The sequence below is a fragment of the Macadamia integrifolia genome, chromosome 12, assembly GCF_013358625.1.
Source record: "Macadamia integrifolia cultivar HAES 741 chromosome 12, SCU_Mint_v3, whole genome shotgun sequence".
In the NCBI taxonomy this organism is placed as follows: Eukaryota; Viridiplantae; Streptophyta; class Magnoliopsida; order Proteales; family Proteaceae; genus Macadamia; species Macadamia integrifolia.
The window spans coordinates 9,406,775-9,425,345 of NC_056568.1; the positions used below are offsets into that span (position 1 = coordinate 9,406,775).

General features: G+C 40.6%; 1 protein-coding gene across 3 annotated transcripts; it reads left to right on the forward strand.

Moving 5' to 3' along the window:
- Nucleotides 1-2,781: 2,781 nt before the first annotated feature.
- On the forward strand, nucleotides 2,782-17,430 carry LOC122057557 (synaptotagmin-3-like). 3 transcript variants are annotated; one of them, XM_042619696.1, is made up of 13 exons: nucleotides 2,782-2,860; nucleotides 2,992-3,140; nucleotides 4,003-4,101; nucleotides 4,253-4,303; nucleotides 4,422-4,545; nucleotides 6,010-6,128; nucleotides 6,218-6,319; nucleotides 6,545-6,619; nucleotides 7,391-7,467; nucleotides 8,046-8,295; nucleotides 8,736-9,128; nucleotides 9,603-9,731; nucleotides 17,158-17,430. In XM_042619696.1, the coding sequence occupies exons 2-13, from the start codon at nucleotides 3,030-3,032 to the stop codon at nucleotides 17,284-17,286; spliced, it is 1,659 nt and encodes a 552-aa protein (XP_042475630.1). In that variant the 5' UTR covers nucleotides 2,782-2,860; nucleotides 2,992-3,029; the 3' UTR covers nucleotides 17,287-17,430. The 3 variants fall into 3 exon arrangements, with proteins under 3 accessions (XP_042475630.1, XP_042475631.1, XP_042475629.1); XM_042619695.1 differs by having other exon boundaries at nucleotides 2,821-3,140; XM_042619697.1 differs by lacking the exon at nucleotides 4,253-4,303 and having other exon boundaries at nucleotides 2,820-3,140.
- The last annotated feature ends 1,141 nt before the right edge of the window (nucleotides 17,431-18,571 follow it).

Sequence of the window (18,571 nt, forward strand, 5' to 3'; positions counted from 1 at the left end):
AAATCTCCCAAACGATTTCTTATTTATTGGACCATTTTCCTTCTCCTAAAACTAGATATGGAAAGATGGACTGAATCAAATGAGTGCAACTCTTTCCGCCCTTCTCCCTCTCCCCTTCCATCTCGGAATCGGAATGTGACGAAATCAAATGCACTGGACTAGGAAAATTACAATCTATCTTTTTCATGAAGAACCGATCTTCCAAATGTCTGTTAGAGTTATTTGAGAAGCTGCTTGAATTTTTTAAATGAAATTTTTAGTCTAATTGGCTAAGAGATTGAACAGATTGAAGGTACGAGCCTGTTAGCTGATCTCATTCTCTATAGGGCAAGTTTTTTTCATGCTTCCCAGAAAAAAAATGTGAATGCTCTCATAAGCGATGATGCACTTTCTGTGATGTGGAAATAACAACAGATTGGAATATGAACTGCCATGTCATCATTTTCATCCACGTCACCCAAACTGGCCACGTCATCACCGCCACGTGGCCGACTTGCCAACAAGGACAACCATAAAACAACAGTTTCCATTTACATTGTGAGCTGGTATTAGAATGTTTCAAATTTTTGGTTATGTAGAGTGAAGGTTTAGTTTTCTTAGCAATGGATCAGCGTAAAAAGAAGATGGTCAAACCAACACAAGATGGGTATGGGTGCTTATTTGGATTCGATTAAGGCACGGAACTTCAACATGAGGGGCTTCCAAGTGAATCGGTTGCCACCGGAGCTTCAACCTCCCGTCCACCGCCCCATCATCTCCAACTCCGGCAGTGCTCCGACCTTCTCCGCCTTGAAATTCAATGGCGGATATTCGCTCAAGAACACTTGCTTCTCCCCCTTCTTCCTGCCTAGAGAGGGGCAACAGATCGGCTTATTTTTTGGAAGGGAGGCAGAGTCGGAGACGGAGAGGAAAGGGAAAGGGAGAAGAAGAAGAGGAAAGAAGACAGTGGAATGACCATATTGATTAGGTTTTGTAGGACAACGGTTATAAACGGTTGAGATCTTTTATTTTTTATCTAACGGTCACTAAATCGCTAGTATACCTAATTCCATTTTAACCCGCAAGCATTCCTTTCTTTTTCCCTAAATGATAATTTAAAAACAAACAAATAGTGTGAGTACCACGTTGGCTGCTCAAAGATACCTCCCAAGAATTCTTCCTGTTTCCATCAGCCCAGCTGGAACGATGGAATTCAAGTCTTCCTCACAAAGGAAAATGGATTTAAGCCTTAAAGGATGGAGGTTGTTACTACAAGAACATCAGTAGTCACACAATCCACATCAAAACTATTAACAAGTCATAAATTGGATCCATGACATTAAAGGGTTTGTCAATCCGGTCAGGTTGATTTTAAATTTTTAATAGGTTCAGATTTATTTGTTCAACTCTCATGAGACCCAAACTTTGGTGTGTCAAAAGACTCAAAATGGTAGGTTTGGTCTGGTTTATGCATGTATCTTATTGGTAGTCTTGCATGTATCTTTGGTCATGCGGTCCTTACGTCGGAGGGGATGCACATGAGCTTAAATAGGAGATGAGTTTTTTGGGTTTCACAAGGGTGGTGGCATCATTTCGCCACCCTTTTGTGTCTGAGCGCGAAACCAAGGAGCGTCACAGCTTGACAGCAAATCCCTTCCTATATAGTTAGGGAGAAAGGTTTCCTATCCAAGAGCAGCCCCTACACCCAGACATAAGGGGGGTGCGTCCCAAAAAAGGGCATGTTGGTCATTGTTTATCCCTGTGTCTATGACATAAATACTGTTATCGAATAGAAAACACTTATTATTATCAAATTATTTTTTCAACTCTGTTGTATTTCATTTCGGTTTCAGTCGGCCATATCGGTTTTGATTTTATGCCAATTTTAGAAGGCCCAATTTATTTTTTTCGATAGAACAAAAGGCCCAAATTTGAACCTACCCGATAAGATAATTTGATCTGGTTCGGTTCATTCTTTAGACTTGGGACTAAAACTTTTTTTTTTTTTCTTCCAATGAAAATAAAACCAATGAACCTTTTAACCATTTTCTTAATGAGCCTCTCGGATCGGGTGAAAATCGCTTTATGCCAATAAATCATAAACATCTTTTTACTTATTTATGACTTTTTTTCATATATTAATATTTTTTAATGAACAATAGGAGTCATAAATCATATCAAACATCTCTATCTGTGTTTATTTAACCAAAAAGAATAATTTTACTAAACAAAAAAAGCAAACAGAGTGATCGGGATAAAATTTGGATCAAATGTGATCATATCCAAATATTCTTTGACTGGATCTGGATACCCCTAAACAAATGCAGATTGAATTTGGATTTTCGATAAGTACTCTCTGACTTGTGTAGTCCGTAAATTCCTCCCCTTAATGAATATAATTTACTCTTAATCCATCTTTCTAAGTTGTCTTATATCCTGTCTAAACGGCTAAACCTCAAGAACCCTCAAAATCATTAATTGATTATCTAATCAGATCAAATAATTGTGTTTTGGATAATTTGAAATGAATACCCTTAAACAGATATAAATATATATATATATATATATATATATATTTGAATTCAGATTTCAGCTATCCATTTACATCCTTGCCTGAGATCATCAACAACCATAGGAAGTATGGGTATTTTTGTCATTTCAATCATGAGGGGCATATTCGTGAATAAAGCTATAAGATAGAGTCGAATGATGAAAACGGGCACGTGACTCCGTTGGCGCCTTGGCGGTTCCAGTTTCAGTTTCACAAGGAGAGAGAGAGAGAGAGAGAGAGAGAGAGAGAGAGAGTTGGTTTCATAGTTTGCATGCTCTCTCTCTCTCTTAGTCTGTTTTATGGCACGATTTTGGTTGGGTGGGTGGCAGAGTGAGTATACAGTTTATGTTTAAATTTCCATGCTCTGTTTGCTTTATGATTTCCTTCTTCCATTAAAATTTTTAGAGATCGCCTCCCATTGAAATAGTTTTTTCTTCTCTTTTTATTCATTTATTGGGAAGATCGATTCTCTATTTCTTCTTTGGCGTGAGGAGGAGATATGGGGTTCATTGGCAGTTTTTTTGGAATTATCGGATTCGCATTCGGTATTCCAATAGGGCTCTTTCTGGGTTTTCTTCTTTTCATCTTCTTCGAACCCAGTGATGTCAAGGTGATTCATCTCTTCATTCTGTATTTTCTGGGTCTCTCTCTATATTGATGTTTCTACTTCGTGTTTGTTATTGGATTTCGTTTTATAGGAAATGAGATTGTTTCATGTAACTCTGGTTTTGTTTTCTTTTCAATGTAGGCCTTTTCTTAGTGATGGTGGGTGATTGGGTTTTCAATTTATTGTCTAAGGCAAAATTGATCGTGGAAAATTTTTTTTCCCTTTCTTTTAGATGGATATGAATATGTGTTAATGTATATAAATCTTCTTTTTAATCCTTAGAGCTGGCATTTTATTCAATTAATTGCGATCTGTATGTGATAATGTATTTATATCTTCTTTTTTATCCTTGGACAGTCTTCTTGTTCTTGTTTGAAGTTTTACTCTGTAATTAATGTATTTCTGGAGAATCTGTCTTTGGTCCATATGGTTTCAACTTTCAAGAGTGCACTTGATTGTCTTCGTATGGAATTGGAAACATGGATTTTATTTTGAATATGATTAAGATTGAACGTGATGCTGGGCTTAACATTTTAAACCTTGACGAAGTATTTGCTCTTTTTTTTTTTTTTTTTTTAAGCTTCACTTTGATTTATTATCTTAGGCATGTAATCTGTTTTAACATTACATACTTGGAATTTTGTAGTCCTGGTTTTATAATCGTGGTGATCATTGATGTAAAAATGTTAGATAAATATATTTTCTATATTTCCAATTTTTAACAACTTTTTTTTCTTTTTTATTTTTTTTATTTCTGGGTGAATACTGAGAGTAAGACCAAAGTAGTTTAGAGAGTTTAGAGAGTATTGCAAAAGGTGAACCGTATTGTGTATAACCAAGCTTCTTTTGTAATTTACATTTACAGGAGCCAATTGTTACGCCACTTTATGACTTAGATTCAAACAGTTTGTATGATCTTTTACCAGAGATTCCACTATGGGTGAAGAGTCCTGATTATGAACGAGTGAGTATTAATGTTTCAAATTTGTTAGTTCTCTCATTTGCAAGTAAAATTTTTTTTGTTAAGTTTTTCTCTTTTCTCATCCTGCTCACCTTTCTTTCCACCCCGATGTTGGCTTTTCTCCTGCTACTGATTTTATTCGTAAAATTTACAGGTTGATTGGTTGAACAAGTTTGTATTTGATATGTGGCCTTACCTTGATAAGGTGTTTTCAAAGTTCACAAAGCTCAGTTCAGAAAAATATTGAGCCTGTGAAGGATTTCATTTTCAGTACTTCAGTGATTGTTGTATTATTCAGAAATGGGTACTACTTTGTTTTACAGGCAATATGTAGTACAATAAGGAGCATGGCAGCACCAATATTTGCTGAGTACATTGGGAAGTTTCAGATTAAATCAATTGAGTTTGAGAGTCTAACTCTTGGAACTCTTCCTCCTACTATTCATGGTGAGTCTAGTTACAAAGCTTATCGATTTTTAAAGGTCTAGAAAAATCCATTGTAAGTCCAAATTATATTCTTATGTAGCAGTCAGCCCCTATGGAACAATCCAACTTGAACACTACTGAACAGGATGTAATCAAGGTTAAAATAACGTTTACCTTTTAAAGCAGATTTTACCTCCATTTAGGGTCTCTCACCTCATCAAATTCGTCCATTACTCAATCAAACCATTGTGACCCTTCTTATTTGTAAGATAAAATGTTTTGTCCTATTCTTAATCTTTCTCAACTGTAATTTTATCTGTCTGTGCATCAGAGCAAAGTTCTGCACATTATCTACAAAGGGATTATCAATGTAGTTCAAGGTTCTAGAAGAAAGTACTGTGACCAGGATCAGTATAGAAGTCAATAGAATCAGGTTATGAACAGCAAACTGAAAATAAGAGAAATTCAAAATCTCGATATCTCAATATCCAGCGATTAGATCTGAATAGTAATCCCGGTTGAGTATAGTAATAGTTGAGCTATCTAACATTTTCTTGATCTTGAGGATTAAAAGTCCAAAAGTAGAAGAAACCCGGCTAGCTTAAAATTCAAGCAACTAAAAAAACTGGAAAAGTACTGCAGGGTTTGATGAACAGATCTGGGATCAATCTAAATTGGAAAACTGTAGATTTTCTGTTCAGATATAATAACCAGCAAGTATCGATGAACTAGATGCGATATTAATTACTAGAGAAGAAACGCAGTTGATAGAAGAAATGGGAAGGGATTTAAATATTTATAGCAGAGGTAAGAATAAGGAGAATAAAGGAGTGAGGAAAGATTACATCTGATTTTTAGAGATGAACAAAGTAGAAGAAGGAAGGATATCCGGTCTGAAATACCAGTCCTGTCTGTACAGCTAAACAGCTTCGAAACATTTGAGAAAATTCAAAATTTTTACTCAAATCATGTATAATCGATGTGATGTGTGCATATATAAATACATTTTGAAATTGCTAATTAAACTCACAATTGGACTCGTAATCATTTATGCACACAGAATAAAGTAAATAGGTCTAAAACAGAACTCTATTCAGCTTTTAAGTATCGTAAGCTAATTTAAACTCCTCTAATTAAAAAACTAGTCTTGTGTGCTGATTCACCCCCACCTTTTCGGGGCTTCTGATGAAATACCCAATGTAATATATAATCCAATATGAATCAGCCAAAGCCCATAGAACCCATCCAAGACTAAAAAGAAAGTCTCCCTAGGGCCCAACTAGGCAGTCATGACTGCATGAATTATATAATAGACTTATCTAGTGGATGATAAGGTTAATCTCCCTTGACATGCCAGTGCATTGGTGCATGTAAATTGGTTGCCAGATCCATTGCAGCTAGTAAAATACTTTTTGGTTTCTTCATCTTATTATAATCAATAGAAGGATGTGTGACATTGGGTATCTTTTCTATTCAACCTTGCAGGGATTAAAGTGTATGATAGCAATGAGAAGGAACTAGTTATTGAGCCGGTTGTTAGATGGGCTGGGAATCCCAACATTACTCTTGTGTTGAAACTGTTGTCTCTACGAATCACAGTGCAGGTCAGAAAGATCTCTGGACCATAATCCATGACAAAAAAATGCATTTTTAGACAAAGATGATTCTTCTAAGACGATTACACCTGTTTCAGCTGGTGGATTTACAAATATTTGCAGCACCTCGTGTAACTTTGAAGCCACTTGTTCCTAGCTTTCCATGCTTTGCAAGCGTGGTAGTATCTCTAATGGAAAAGGTACGTAAAAGCAAAATGTATCAATTTCTAAAAACTGGCACTCCACTTGGCATTCTCTCATCCAATTTCCAATGCCATAATTACCTTTAGATTTAAGTGTTCTGACTTTGTTCTGTATGTCCTCGTTTTCTTTGTACATTTGAGATTATCACTATTTCTAAATAAAGTTGCCCATAATTTGTTGTCTACAAATGCTTATGATGGTATGCTCGGATATCATTGCAGCCACATGTCGATTTTGGATTGAAATTTCTGGGAGGTGATATCATGGCCATCCCTGGCCTGTATCGATTTGTTCAGGTGGCGACTGGTAATTTATCTTGTGGTGTTTAAGTTGAAATACAGTCTAATGTTGACCTACTTGATTGGTGATTTATTATTATTTTTTTAATATTTTTGTTCGAATGTTTGGCTGGCCGAGCCTTTTCAAAACAGCACAATTAATTAATAGATAATGGAATAACAATTGCTCGGAAGTTTACATTGTAAAAGTATTGTATTCGCTTACATGTAAAAAAATTAACATTTGTTTCTCATGTTCAATTATTCAAGTTCTTTTGCATAATTTCTAAACATGGATTTTTTCTTCTTCTTCTTCTTCTTCTTCTTCTTCGTAAGATGAAGAAAGAATTATTTTTAAGCAAGAAAAGTAAGACCAGTCACACTGAAGCAAATGTACACCAACTAGAATCTTCCTCAACCATGCTAGGAAGTACAACGGGGAACTTATCTTTGTCAGTGCTCTTACAGAACTATATAATCTTTATAACAAAGCTGCTGCTCAATTAGATTTCCTGTATTCAAGAAGGATGCGGTGTAAAATATTCTCCTTTTAGAGCTTTTACCTCATAATACCCACCTAGACTTCCACCTGACAGTCGGATAAAATCTTCATCTGAGAGCAGATAAGTAGTTAAGCTCCTACATAATATCTGTTCCAAATTTTGTTTGTAAAAATAGCTTACTAGGATTTTATTTTTGAGGCATAAAATGCTGAACACAACTTCATATTTGATTTTCAAGTTCCAATTTCTTCTACTAATTTATTCAAGTACTCTCCATTGCTTTCAGGAAACTATCAAAAGAGAAGTTGGAAAACTTTACTTGTGGCCTCTAATCCTTGAAATACCCATTCTTGACAGCACAATGTAAGCTTTTGATAGTGAGATTAATATAGCTCATTCATTTATCACTATAGCTCACTCATATATATATAAGAACCCTGTCCTGCTGGCAAAGGAAACACCAGCATGCGGGACCAATGAGAGGGCATGTGTCAGCATCTTCAGTGCCCTGGGCATGGGAGGCAGTGTTGTCTTTTCGCGTCTCCTGTCTCTAGGCGTTTCCTGCACCAGCAGGAAAGGGTTCTTTTTCCATATATATATATATATATATATAAACAAATGTTGCATTGAAGGTGTGAGGAGAATGGATTTTCAACCATTTTCTGAAGCTTTTATTCTGCCATTGTTGGTGAAATCTGCTTTGAAAATTTCATGGGGATGGGTTTTGCTCACAATCCATACTCATCTTAAGGAAAAAATTAAGATTATTTCCAAAGGACCAATTTCCAATCCAAATTAAGCTTTTATTCTTAGATCTTTATCATCTAACTGGGTCTGAACCTATCTGATTTGAAGTTGGATTCTTTACCTGGATTTTTTATTTGTAAAAGTTGGAATTAATAATATATTTTTATCTCTTTCCACTTCCTCTCTTTTCATAGGCTGTCCATGAAGAAGCCTGTAGGCATATTACATGTTACGGTTATACGGGCAGTCAATCTCTTGAAGATGGACTTCTTGGGAACATCTGATCCATATGTGAAACTCAGTTTGACTGGTGAGAAGTTGCCGGCAAAGAAAACCACTGTCAAGATGAAGAACTTGAATCCTGAGTGGAATGAGGAGTTCAAGCTTATTGTAAAAGATCCTGAGTCTCAAGTCCTTCAGTTACTTGTGTATGACTGGGATAAGGTTTAGTCACTCATATGATTTTGTTTATTTTCCTACATCTCTAAATTTCCTTATTTTTTCCCTTTAAATTAGTATGATATTTGCTCAAAATAAAACATGAAGAGAGAAAATTGTAGTAGTTCTGGAAAAAAAAGTAATGCTGACATGAACTATGAGGGCATGAAATTTTTTTTTCCTGAAAATTTCAAATGAAGTACCTTGCTACTTCGATTATTTAAATTTTTACATTCTAAACTATGTTTTGACTAAATTGGACCAACATACATGGAGGAATTGAAATTTCATCCCCTATAGGTCATAGCATAAATTTCCAAAGGGGACATTATTTGGCTTCAAAGATTGACGAGAAATGAGCATGTTTACAAACTGAACCATGTATTTACTCCACCAAGTATTGAATATGGAGAGTGGGTTCAAGAGCTTTACATTCTGATTTACAGGTTGGGACACATGACAAGCTGGGAATGCAAGTAGTACCACTGAGATTGCTTTCTCCACATGAGACAAAGGAATTTACGCTTGATTTGCTCAAGAATATTAATCCAAATGATCCCCATAATAAGAAGCGAAGAGGGCAAATTTTTGTGGAGCTGACCTTCAAACCTTTCATAGAAGACATCGACAGATTTAGTGGACCTCTGGATGGATATATGAAGAAGGGAAGTATGAAAGGAAGGAAGGAAAGTATGAGAGGAAAGGAACAAGATGATGTCGTGTCCGATGGGCCAGGGGTACTTTTGGTCACTGTCCGAGGTGCCGAGGATGTTGAGGGGAAGAATCACAATAACCCTTATGCTCTAGTACTTTTTAGAGGGGAGCAAAAGAAAACTAAGGTGATATTTTGGTAAAAACATGGGTATAGTTATCAGTCTATTTTTTTTATTTCCAAGTTCAACAATGCCTAATGAGTGGAATTAGTTTCACAGATTGAATTATTGTAGTGTGCCATTAACTCAACTTATGTAAATGATTCGAGCCAAACTGTCAATTTGGTGATGTGCCTGTGGAACTGGAGAGTTTCTTGAAATTTATGCTCTTGTGAAGTTATACCATCTTGCCATTTGGCATGTCAACTTTTATCTAGGTCAATTTGGCCATGTTGATGCAGTTTAGCTTCTACTTTTATGTTCAGAACTGGGTCAAACTCATTTCTGAGTCTTTTTCTGTTGAGTTCATGTGTAGGGAGGGTAAGCCTTAGTATGGTTCCCCCCTCCCCCTTGTTGCAGTTATTGTTGATAGTCATAGTATTCTCTTAATTGTTTTCTCATTTAAAGCAGTAGAATTTATGTTTAATCTTCTTTCTCCAGATGATTAGGAAAAACCGGGATCCATCTTGGAACGAAGAATTTCAGTTCATGCTGGAAGAAGCCCCTATAAATCAGAGGATCCATATTGAAGTCATGAGTAAACGTACAGGCTTCAGTTTCAGACACAAGGTAGGATGATCACCTGATACTTGTAAGTTATATCTAACATACACATGTCGGATATGAGTCATATGACAAAAGAAATCAGCCCCTACCCCCAACATTTCTATGTAGCATCCATGTCTCGAAAGCTCTGTCGATTTCTTAAGCAATAAAATTTACTCCTCCAAAACTCTCCCCTGACCTTTCTGTATGCCACCCACCCTCCTCCGATGGCCCCTACCACCTGAAACTCCCCTGTTCTGGCCTCTCCTCCCTAGCCTCTACCTCCCTCCGCCCCCTCTTCCCTTCCTCCTCACCCCATCGAACCTACTGAGTCACGCCCCTGGACTTCTGTTGTTTCCTCCGCCTCTCCCTCCCCTTCCTCTTCATCCTCTCCTCTCCCTCCTTCGACTGGCCATTCCCTCTACTTTTATCCTCCGACCTTCCAAAACTCCATCGCTATCGAACTTTTCCCGCCGGGTTTCCTTTCCTCTGAAATCTCCAAGTGGAGTAACTGTGTTGTCGGTTCGTTCCTTGGTAGCCACCCTCCCTTCTCGGTGGTCAAGACTTCCCTTCTCAACCAATGGAAGCCTTCCGACACTCTCGAGATCTACATGTTGGAAAATGGCATTTTTGTTTTCAACTTCTCTTCCACCACCGACCGCTATGCCGCCATTGACAGAGGTCTGTGGTATGTTGGGAAAAAGCCCATCTTCCTTCGCCAATGGGATGAGCATTTATCCTTTTCTAAATCAGAACCTAAGTCCATACCCCTCTGGGTTTTCTTCCCCAATCTCCGTCTCCATTTCTGGTGTGTCAAAGGGCTTAGCCTCATCAATTCCATCATAGGAAAACCCCTATATTCCGATAAAAGAACGAAGACTATGGATCGCCTGTCTTATGCTTGAGTCTACATCGAAGTTCAAGCTGAACAGATTCTTCCCTCAAGGATCACTATCATTGACGGAGAAGGTTTCTTCTTCGATCAAGAGGTGAAATATGACTGGTTGCCGCCTACCTGCACTCTTTGCAAATGCTTTGGACATACTATAGCTCTGTGCAACAATTCCAAGCCTACTGGAGAACCCATCGGACCTTCAAACACTGCGCCTGATGATTCTCACTTCACAGTGCAAACTTATAGAAGGAAAAATAGGAAAAAAAAAATAATATCAGTAATATCTTGGAGCTTGGCCGCAACCAGACGCCGACAAATCTTGCCGCTGCTACTGCCGATGCTATATCTCACCCCCAGACCGCTGGTCCCTCAACGATTAATGATCCTTTGTCCTTTGGTCCCAATCAGTTCTTGGCCTTGACGCCGGTTGAAACCTTTCATGGAACTGATGATCTAAGCCCCTTTCACACCTCTGAACCCCTGCCTCCTCTGTTGTCGGTCCTGACATTCCTATTTCCAGCTCTCCTCCTTTTGTGTTGCCGATCACTGTGACTAACTCCCTTCCCCCTCTGCTCCCTCTCCCGCCTGGCACTCTCCCACCGGCTACCTCTGCGGCTATCTCATCCTCGCCCCCTTCGCATCTAATACATTTTAACTCCCCTGAAACTCTACCTTATTCTAAGCCGGTTGAGCCACCTAATCAGCAAGAACTACCCCCTCAGCAATTTCATTCCAGCTCAGCTTCTTAACACCTTTTCTAAATTCCCATCGGACCACCCTTTGTATCTAGGAAACCTCTATAACCCGACCCACGACCCACCTACCCAGCCCACATCCAACAACCATTTCAACATCTCCCCGCCGACCCGTCCCTGCACCTTGGACTCGATTAACTCTCCTTGCTCGCCCAAGCCTACTGCTGCAATCTAGCCTTTGGTTCCTGATGCTCCCATGAGCTCTGTGCCGTTAGTTGTGGTCTCCGACGACCCTGGGATAACCCTTTCCCGGTTTACAACCTTCCTGCAAACCCCGCCTCTGCAGCCTCTGCTCACTGTCACTGTCACTGTCACTGTCGTGAACACCTCTACCTGCTCTCTACCTCAGATCATTGCCGCTCCCTTGAACAACATGTCTGCCGCTATTCTCATCCCCAACGTTGGTGCCGTCATTCCCTCTGATGCTGGAGTCCCCTCTGATGATGACGCTGTTGCCGCTGCCCTCCTCCGCGATACAGGGGATCCGATGGCCTCTCTTTCCATGGCCTGCGATCCCCTAGACTCTGCCTCGTCCGATCATGATAGTATCTTGGCGCCGTCCACCACAACTATTGATCCCACGATCAACCCCGATGTTGCTGCCCCTACTTCAGTTATCTACGCCTCCATCGACTCTATCGATTCTCATCAATGCACAGAGATGCATGCCTTAGCCTTAGAAGGTGCTGCCGAGCTCATCACTACTATGCCTATGATGGAAATTGCTTACACTGATGCCACTACAGTCATCTTGCCTCTGTCGGATTGCTCTCACATTGGCTCTCACTCCAGCCCCCTAGTTCCATAGAGAACTATAGTTCTGCTGCAGCCTCAACCATGACCTTAACTCTTTGCTGCCCACTCCCCCCCTCCCTCGACCCCCCCTCAACCTACACTAGCCTTAACCCTCCATCCTCCATCCCCCATTCACCCCACCAGCATTTCTTCTTCCTCCCCCTCTCTCCCTACCCTCCCCCCTATCTGTTGGGGCTCCAAGAAGAAAAAATCTTCCACCTCTGCCTCTAGATCCTCCTTGCATTCTAAATCCACCAACAATTCTAAATCCGGCACCCTTAATCTCATATCTAAGCCCCCTTCTTTCAAATTCACATCTTCTAGATCTTTTGCTGACTCTTTTGAGTCTTCGTTGCTCTCTCATCCCAGTCCTCCATGACTCCTTGGACCATCTGGAACGTTCGCGGTCTCAATTCATTGGCCAAGCAAGCGAAAATCTATTCCAGGATTCACTCATCTAAGACCAATCTCTGCTGCCTTCTTGGGACTCGAGTATTAGAGTCTAATGCTGCTCGCATCGTCGCTTCTATTGCGCCCTCCTGGTCCTTTGCCAATAACTATCTCCATAGCCCCATTGGCAGAATCCGGATTCTTTGGAACCCCTCAGCCCCCTCCATCTCTCCCCTCTCCTCTTCAGACCAAGCCATCCACCTCACCATCTCCCATGCTTCTGGTTCCTTCATCTGCTTCTCAATCATCTGTGCCCATAACCTTGCCTCTCGTAGGCTCCCCCTTTGGTCAGATCTTCTCTCTTCTGCCCCCTCCTTCGACTCTCGTCCCTAGGGGATTGGGGAGACTTCAATGTCATCCGTTTTAGCCATGAGAAGCATGGAGGTAACCCTGTTGACCCCTTGCGGTCAATTCCTTCAATGATTGCATTGATGATCTTGGTCTCAGTGACCTAAAGTGGTCTGGCACCAAGCTTATGTGGTACAACCGTAGAGCCAGTTCCTCTAGAGTTGCTTGCAAGCTTAACCATGCCCTGGTAAATGAACCTTGGCTCGAGTCCTTTCTCTCCTCCCACTCTTGTTTCGATCTCCCCGGTATCTCGGATCACTGTCCTATGGATCTTCATGTTCTTCCATCCTCCTCCTTCGGCCCTAAACCGTTCAAATTTTTTGACATATGGACCTCCCATCAAGACTTTCTTCCCATTGTCCAAAATTCCTAGTCCATCCCCTTTCCCTGCTCCTTCCCTCCCCTTATTGCTTTTGCCAAAAAGCTCAAATCTGTCAAAGTTGCCCTAAAGCTTTAGAATTCCTCCACCTTTGACAACATTTCCTCCGATGTCTCCTCTTGTCGAGATAAGCTTCTTCTCATTCAATCCAAAATTCAGCTTGATTTTCTTAATCCTGCCCTTGCTTCTGATGAGAAGGCACTGCTTCTGAGCTTGCCTTGCTTCTTGCCCAAGAGGAGAGCTTCTTTCTTCAGAAAGCTCTTATCAAGTGGCTTGATCTTGGAGACTCCAACTTCGCCTTCTTTCATCGCTCTCTCAAAGCTAGAAACAACGTGAATACCATTCCCAAGCTCCTCTCCTCCACTGGTACTAAGCTCCTCCTTCTTGAGGAGATTAAGTCTGAAGTTGTCTCTCATTTCTCGGGAATCTTCTCCCAACCCCTTCTTCCTTCTCCTCCTCCTATTCCCCCCCATCTCCTCAACAAATTTGTCCCCCATGATCTTCTTCCTTCTCTTCTTTCCATTCCCACCGATGAGGAAATTCCTTTTGCCATCCTCTCCCATAAAGCCAACAAAGCCCCTGGCCCTGACGGCTTTAGTATGGGATTCTTTTCCTCCTGTTGGAACATTATTCATAAAGATCTCATCCTTGCTGTGAGGAGTTTCTTCCTCAACCCGTCCCAAGCAGAGTTATCAATTCGGCCGAACCGAATTTTTTCGAATTTTATCAAAAATTCGGACCGAATCCGAATTAAAAATAAAATTCTTTAAAATTCGCTACTTTTTCAAAACTGAATATTAATCGCGAATAATTCGGACCGAATCCGAATTATTCGGTTTATTTAAACATTATTAAAAAAAAAAACAATAAAAAACAATTTAAAAAAAAAAAAAAACCCAATAAGCTTTTTTGACCGAATCCTTCAATTAATCATCCGAATTATTCTGAATAATTCTCCGTCCGAATAATTCCCGAATCCGAATTTGTTAACTATGGTCCCAGGTCAAAGAAGTTAATCACACCTACCTATGCCTCATCCCTAAAAAGGAAGGTGCTGATTCGATGAATGACTTCAGGCTTATTTCTCTCTATAATCTGCTCTATAAGTTCATAGCCAAAATTTTAGCTAATAGGATTGGGAAAATTACTCATTCTCTTGTGAGCCCCAACCAATCTGCCTTCATTGCTGGGAAGAGCATTGCTGACAATATCATCCTTTGCCATGAGATTGTCAGAGGGTTTGATCGAAAAAACCACTCCCCCTCTGCTCTCCTCAAAATTGACATCTACAAGGCCTTTGACTCTATCAGTTGGGACTACATATCTAAAGTCTTACTCCAAATGTCTTTTCCCCTTCCTTTGTCCATTGGATTTTCTGCTGCATATCTACTCCCCGGTTCTCAGTTTTAGTTAATTGTAGACCTACTGGATACTTCCCTTCTGGCCGGGGTATCCACCAAGGCTGCCCTCTCTCCCCCTTTCTTTTCTCTCTCTCCCTTGAGGTTCTCTCCTGCTCCATTCAGTCAGACTCTTATCTTTATCTTATTTCCCCTATTCCCAAATGTAAGCCCCTCTCCCTCACTCGCCTTGCTTTTGCAGACTACATCATGGTCTTCTCTAAAGCTGACTCCCTCTCCATCTCTTCCATTATGTCACCCTTCATTCCTTTGAATACCTTTCTGGGCCCTCCATCAACCTCCTCAAATCTTATCTCTTCCTCTCTGGTGTCTCTTCTGATACTCAATCTCTTCTCCTTCGTATCATGGGCTTCTCCTTAGGTTCCTTGCCTGTCAAGTACCTGGGCCTCCCTCTCATTTCCTCAAGGCTCTCTGCCCACCATTGCTCCCCTATGCTTGATCAGATCAGGAAGAGGCTCCAGCTCTGGAAAGGCAAGCTCCTCTCCTATGCTAGTCGGCTTGTCCTTATCAGATTTGTCCTCCAATCTCTCCATCTCTTATGTTCTAGGATCATTATCCTCCCTGCCTCCACTGTCAAATCCATTGAAAGTATCTTCTGTTCCTTTCTCTAGAAAGGTTTTGACTTATCCAAGTTTCTCCATCCATTGCCTGGGGCAAAGGTCTGCCTTTCCAAGTCTGAAGGAGGTCTCGGTATCAAAAGGATTAAGGAGGTCAATGTTGTGGGTATTCTCAAGCTTATCTGGAAGATTGTCTCCAAGCATCAGAGCATCTGGGTGAACTGGGTATACTCTTCTCTGCTTTCCCATAACTCCCTTTGGACCTGCCTCTCCCCCTTGATGCCTCGTGGATTTGGCGGAAAATCCTTAGCCTCAGATCCCTTGCCCTCTCTGCATGCTCCAACATCATTGGCAATGGGCATTCAAATTCCCTTTGGATGGATCCTTGGCACCCCTCAGGTATCCTTTCTTCTCTAGTCACCCCTAGAACCATCTATTCCTCTGGTCGTCCCAAATCCTCTCATGTCTCCTCCATTCTCTCCCCTCTGGGCTGGACCCCTCCTCCCTCTCCTCCCCTCCTTGCGAATCTGTGGGCCTCCCTCCCCCCATTCCCCCTGGGCATCGTGGACAAGAAGACAAATGTGTCTGGCTTCCCTCTTCCAATGGGTTGTTTTCCTTTGTCTCTGCTTGGTCCTTTATCAGATCCTCGGGCTCTGTTGTCCCTTGGCGTAATCTCATCTGGTTCAAAGGTCATATTCCCCGGCACAGCTTCACTACCTGGAGATGTCTATCCAGCTGCCTTCCCACACAATCCTTCCTTCTTCATCGGCACATCACTGTCGACCCTACCTGCTACCTCTGCCCTGATGGTCAAGAGGATATCCCCCACCTCTTCTTCTCTTGTCCTCTTTCTTCCTTGGTCTGGAAAACTGTCCTAGCTCGTTGCTGGCCTTCCCCTAGGTTAATCCTTCCCTGTGATAGGGAATATATTTAGGTTGATATGACTTTTGCTGGCTCCTCCATCTACGACACCATTGGCAAGCTTGCCTTCTCTGCTACAATTACTCACCTTTGGATGGAGCGTAACACTCGTAGATGGTCTTCCAATTCCCGCTCCCAGGACAGGATTTGGAAAGCCATCTTCTTTGATGTTGCCTAAAAAACTCTCTGAACTTCATCCGATCCCGATCGATCCCCTTTTCTCTCAGAAATGACCACATCATCTCTTCCTAGAGCCTTCTGCCTACCCCTCCCCCTCCCGTCTCGCTCCTCCCCCTCCCTTGCCCCCTGTTTCTTGGCTGCTGGTTGTTCATGTTGTTGTTGATTGTTGGTTGCTGCTATTGTTGTTGGTTGCTGCTATTTATGTTGGTAGCTATTGTTTTTCTCTTGGTTGTTTTATGCTTTGTTCCCCCTGGAGTTGGCTTTTCCTTGTTGGCTTAAGCCTCCCCCCCCCCCCCCCCGTTTTTTCCCCTTGTATTTTCTCTTCTCTTTGGGTATAAATTTATTTATTCATCCAAAAAAACAAGAGGTTTAGTTGCTTTCTTGAAATTTTTAGTAATACTACTAAATTCCTGAACTGATTTTCTCCTAGACTTTTCCTAGAGGGGGACCTTGGTGCAACGGTAAGGTTGCTCCATTGTGACCAAATGGTCATAGGTTCGAGACAGGAAATAACCTCTCCTTGAAGCAAGGGTAATGCTGTGTACTTTATGACCCTCCCCAAACCTCACATGGCAGGAGCCTCGTGCACTGGGTATTCACTTTTTTTTTTAAACTAATAATTACTTTAAAATTATCATTTTTAAAACTATTCCTAAAATAATACAGATTACGTAGGTTGATCTAGGCCTTTTCATACTAATGTTCATATTTTACAGCCTCTCGATCTTCTAATTTTGTTTTCCATCATGTAGGAGTCCTTAGGTTATGTGGAGATAAATCTTACAGATGTAGTCAACAATGGGCGCATCAATTCGAAATACAATCTGATTGATTCAAAGAATGGAGTGATACACATTGAGATACAGTGGAATACCATTTGAGGGAATGAGTTGTAATGTACAATCCTTGTTCACAAATATATAATTTTTTGTAGGTTGTTAAAATTATTTCTTATATAATTGGAATCATTCTTGTGAATTCTTAACTACATACACAATCAATTCATTAAACATATTTCAAGTTCATGATTGAGCATTGGTGGTCTTATAGTGATCAATAGGACCAATGACTGTAGCAGTTAATAAGGTGATAAGGGGAGATAGATAGTGTTAAGAGGGCACAGTGAAAAGTTTTTCTTTTCTTTTCTCTTTGGGGTGGGGGGGGGGGTTTGCAGAGAGTGTGTGATAGGAAGACCTGAAGGTCTGTGATTTTTCTCTTCTTTCTATTCTCAGTCCTTTTGCAATGATTTAATAGCAAAAGAGTGACTTTATGGCCATTGTTTCTGTTAAATTGCCCACTGCCATACTACTTTTATGTAAGGAAAGAGAACCTCTTGGGCCTTAGGCTGCAGCCCATAGGACCCATGCAAAAGTCTAAGCCATAATAATTATGGCACCTGTCCCATGATTGATTAGGATAGATGGATGAGGCCGACCAAAAAAAAAGGGGTATAGACATTTGTGTGAAAATCGTGTGCAGCCGCTGCACCGGTGCAATGAGCATTGGGTGGATGGGAGTCTCTTGAGGCACGTTTTCAAATGCTTTCAGCCGTTCGATGTTCATTGCTTGTTGCAGAGGATGTGGACTCTAGACATTTGCATTGGAAGTATTCATATATGGCATAGAGTTGAGGAGTTTTAGGGATGGTTGAGAATGGCTTGAGAAGTAACAGTATGGAAAGATATGAATAGTCCATGATCTTGAACAGAATTGAATAACAAAACATGATCCATGTGGGTGATTCTATTTTAATTGGATAATGGTGCAGTTGAGTTGAGTAGAACAATCAATTTATAGATGAGTAGGAAAAGTCCAACACCATATTTGCACTTGTCAAAGTAATAAAGCCCCCATAACAAAATCATGACCAAGGAAGACAAAGATGAATCAAAGATCTTACATCGACCTGTAGAGATTCTTTAATTATCTCCAATTTTGATGTCAAATAGATCCTCTTTTAACATGAATAGATTCAAATAGGAATTATGTTCAATGGAAAGAAAAGTTCCATAGAACCATCCAGGTAATGTTGATTATGTTGATGATTTAGATAGACAGAGGTCTACTATGGGGTTCATATTCACATTAGCCGGTGGACCTATTTTGTAAACAGCAATGCTTCAGGCTCTAGTTACCTCATCTACAATAGAAACATAGTACATAGCA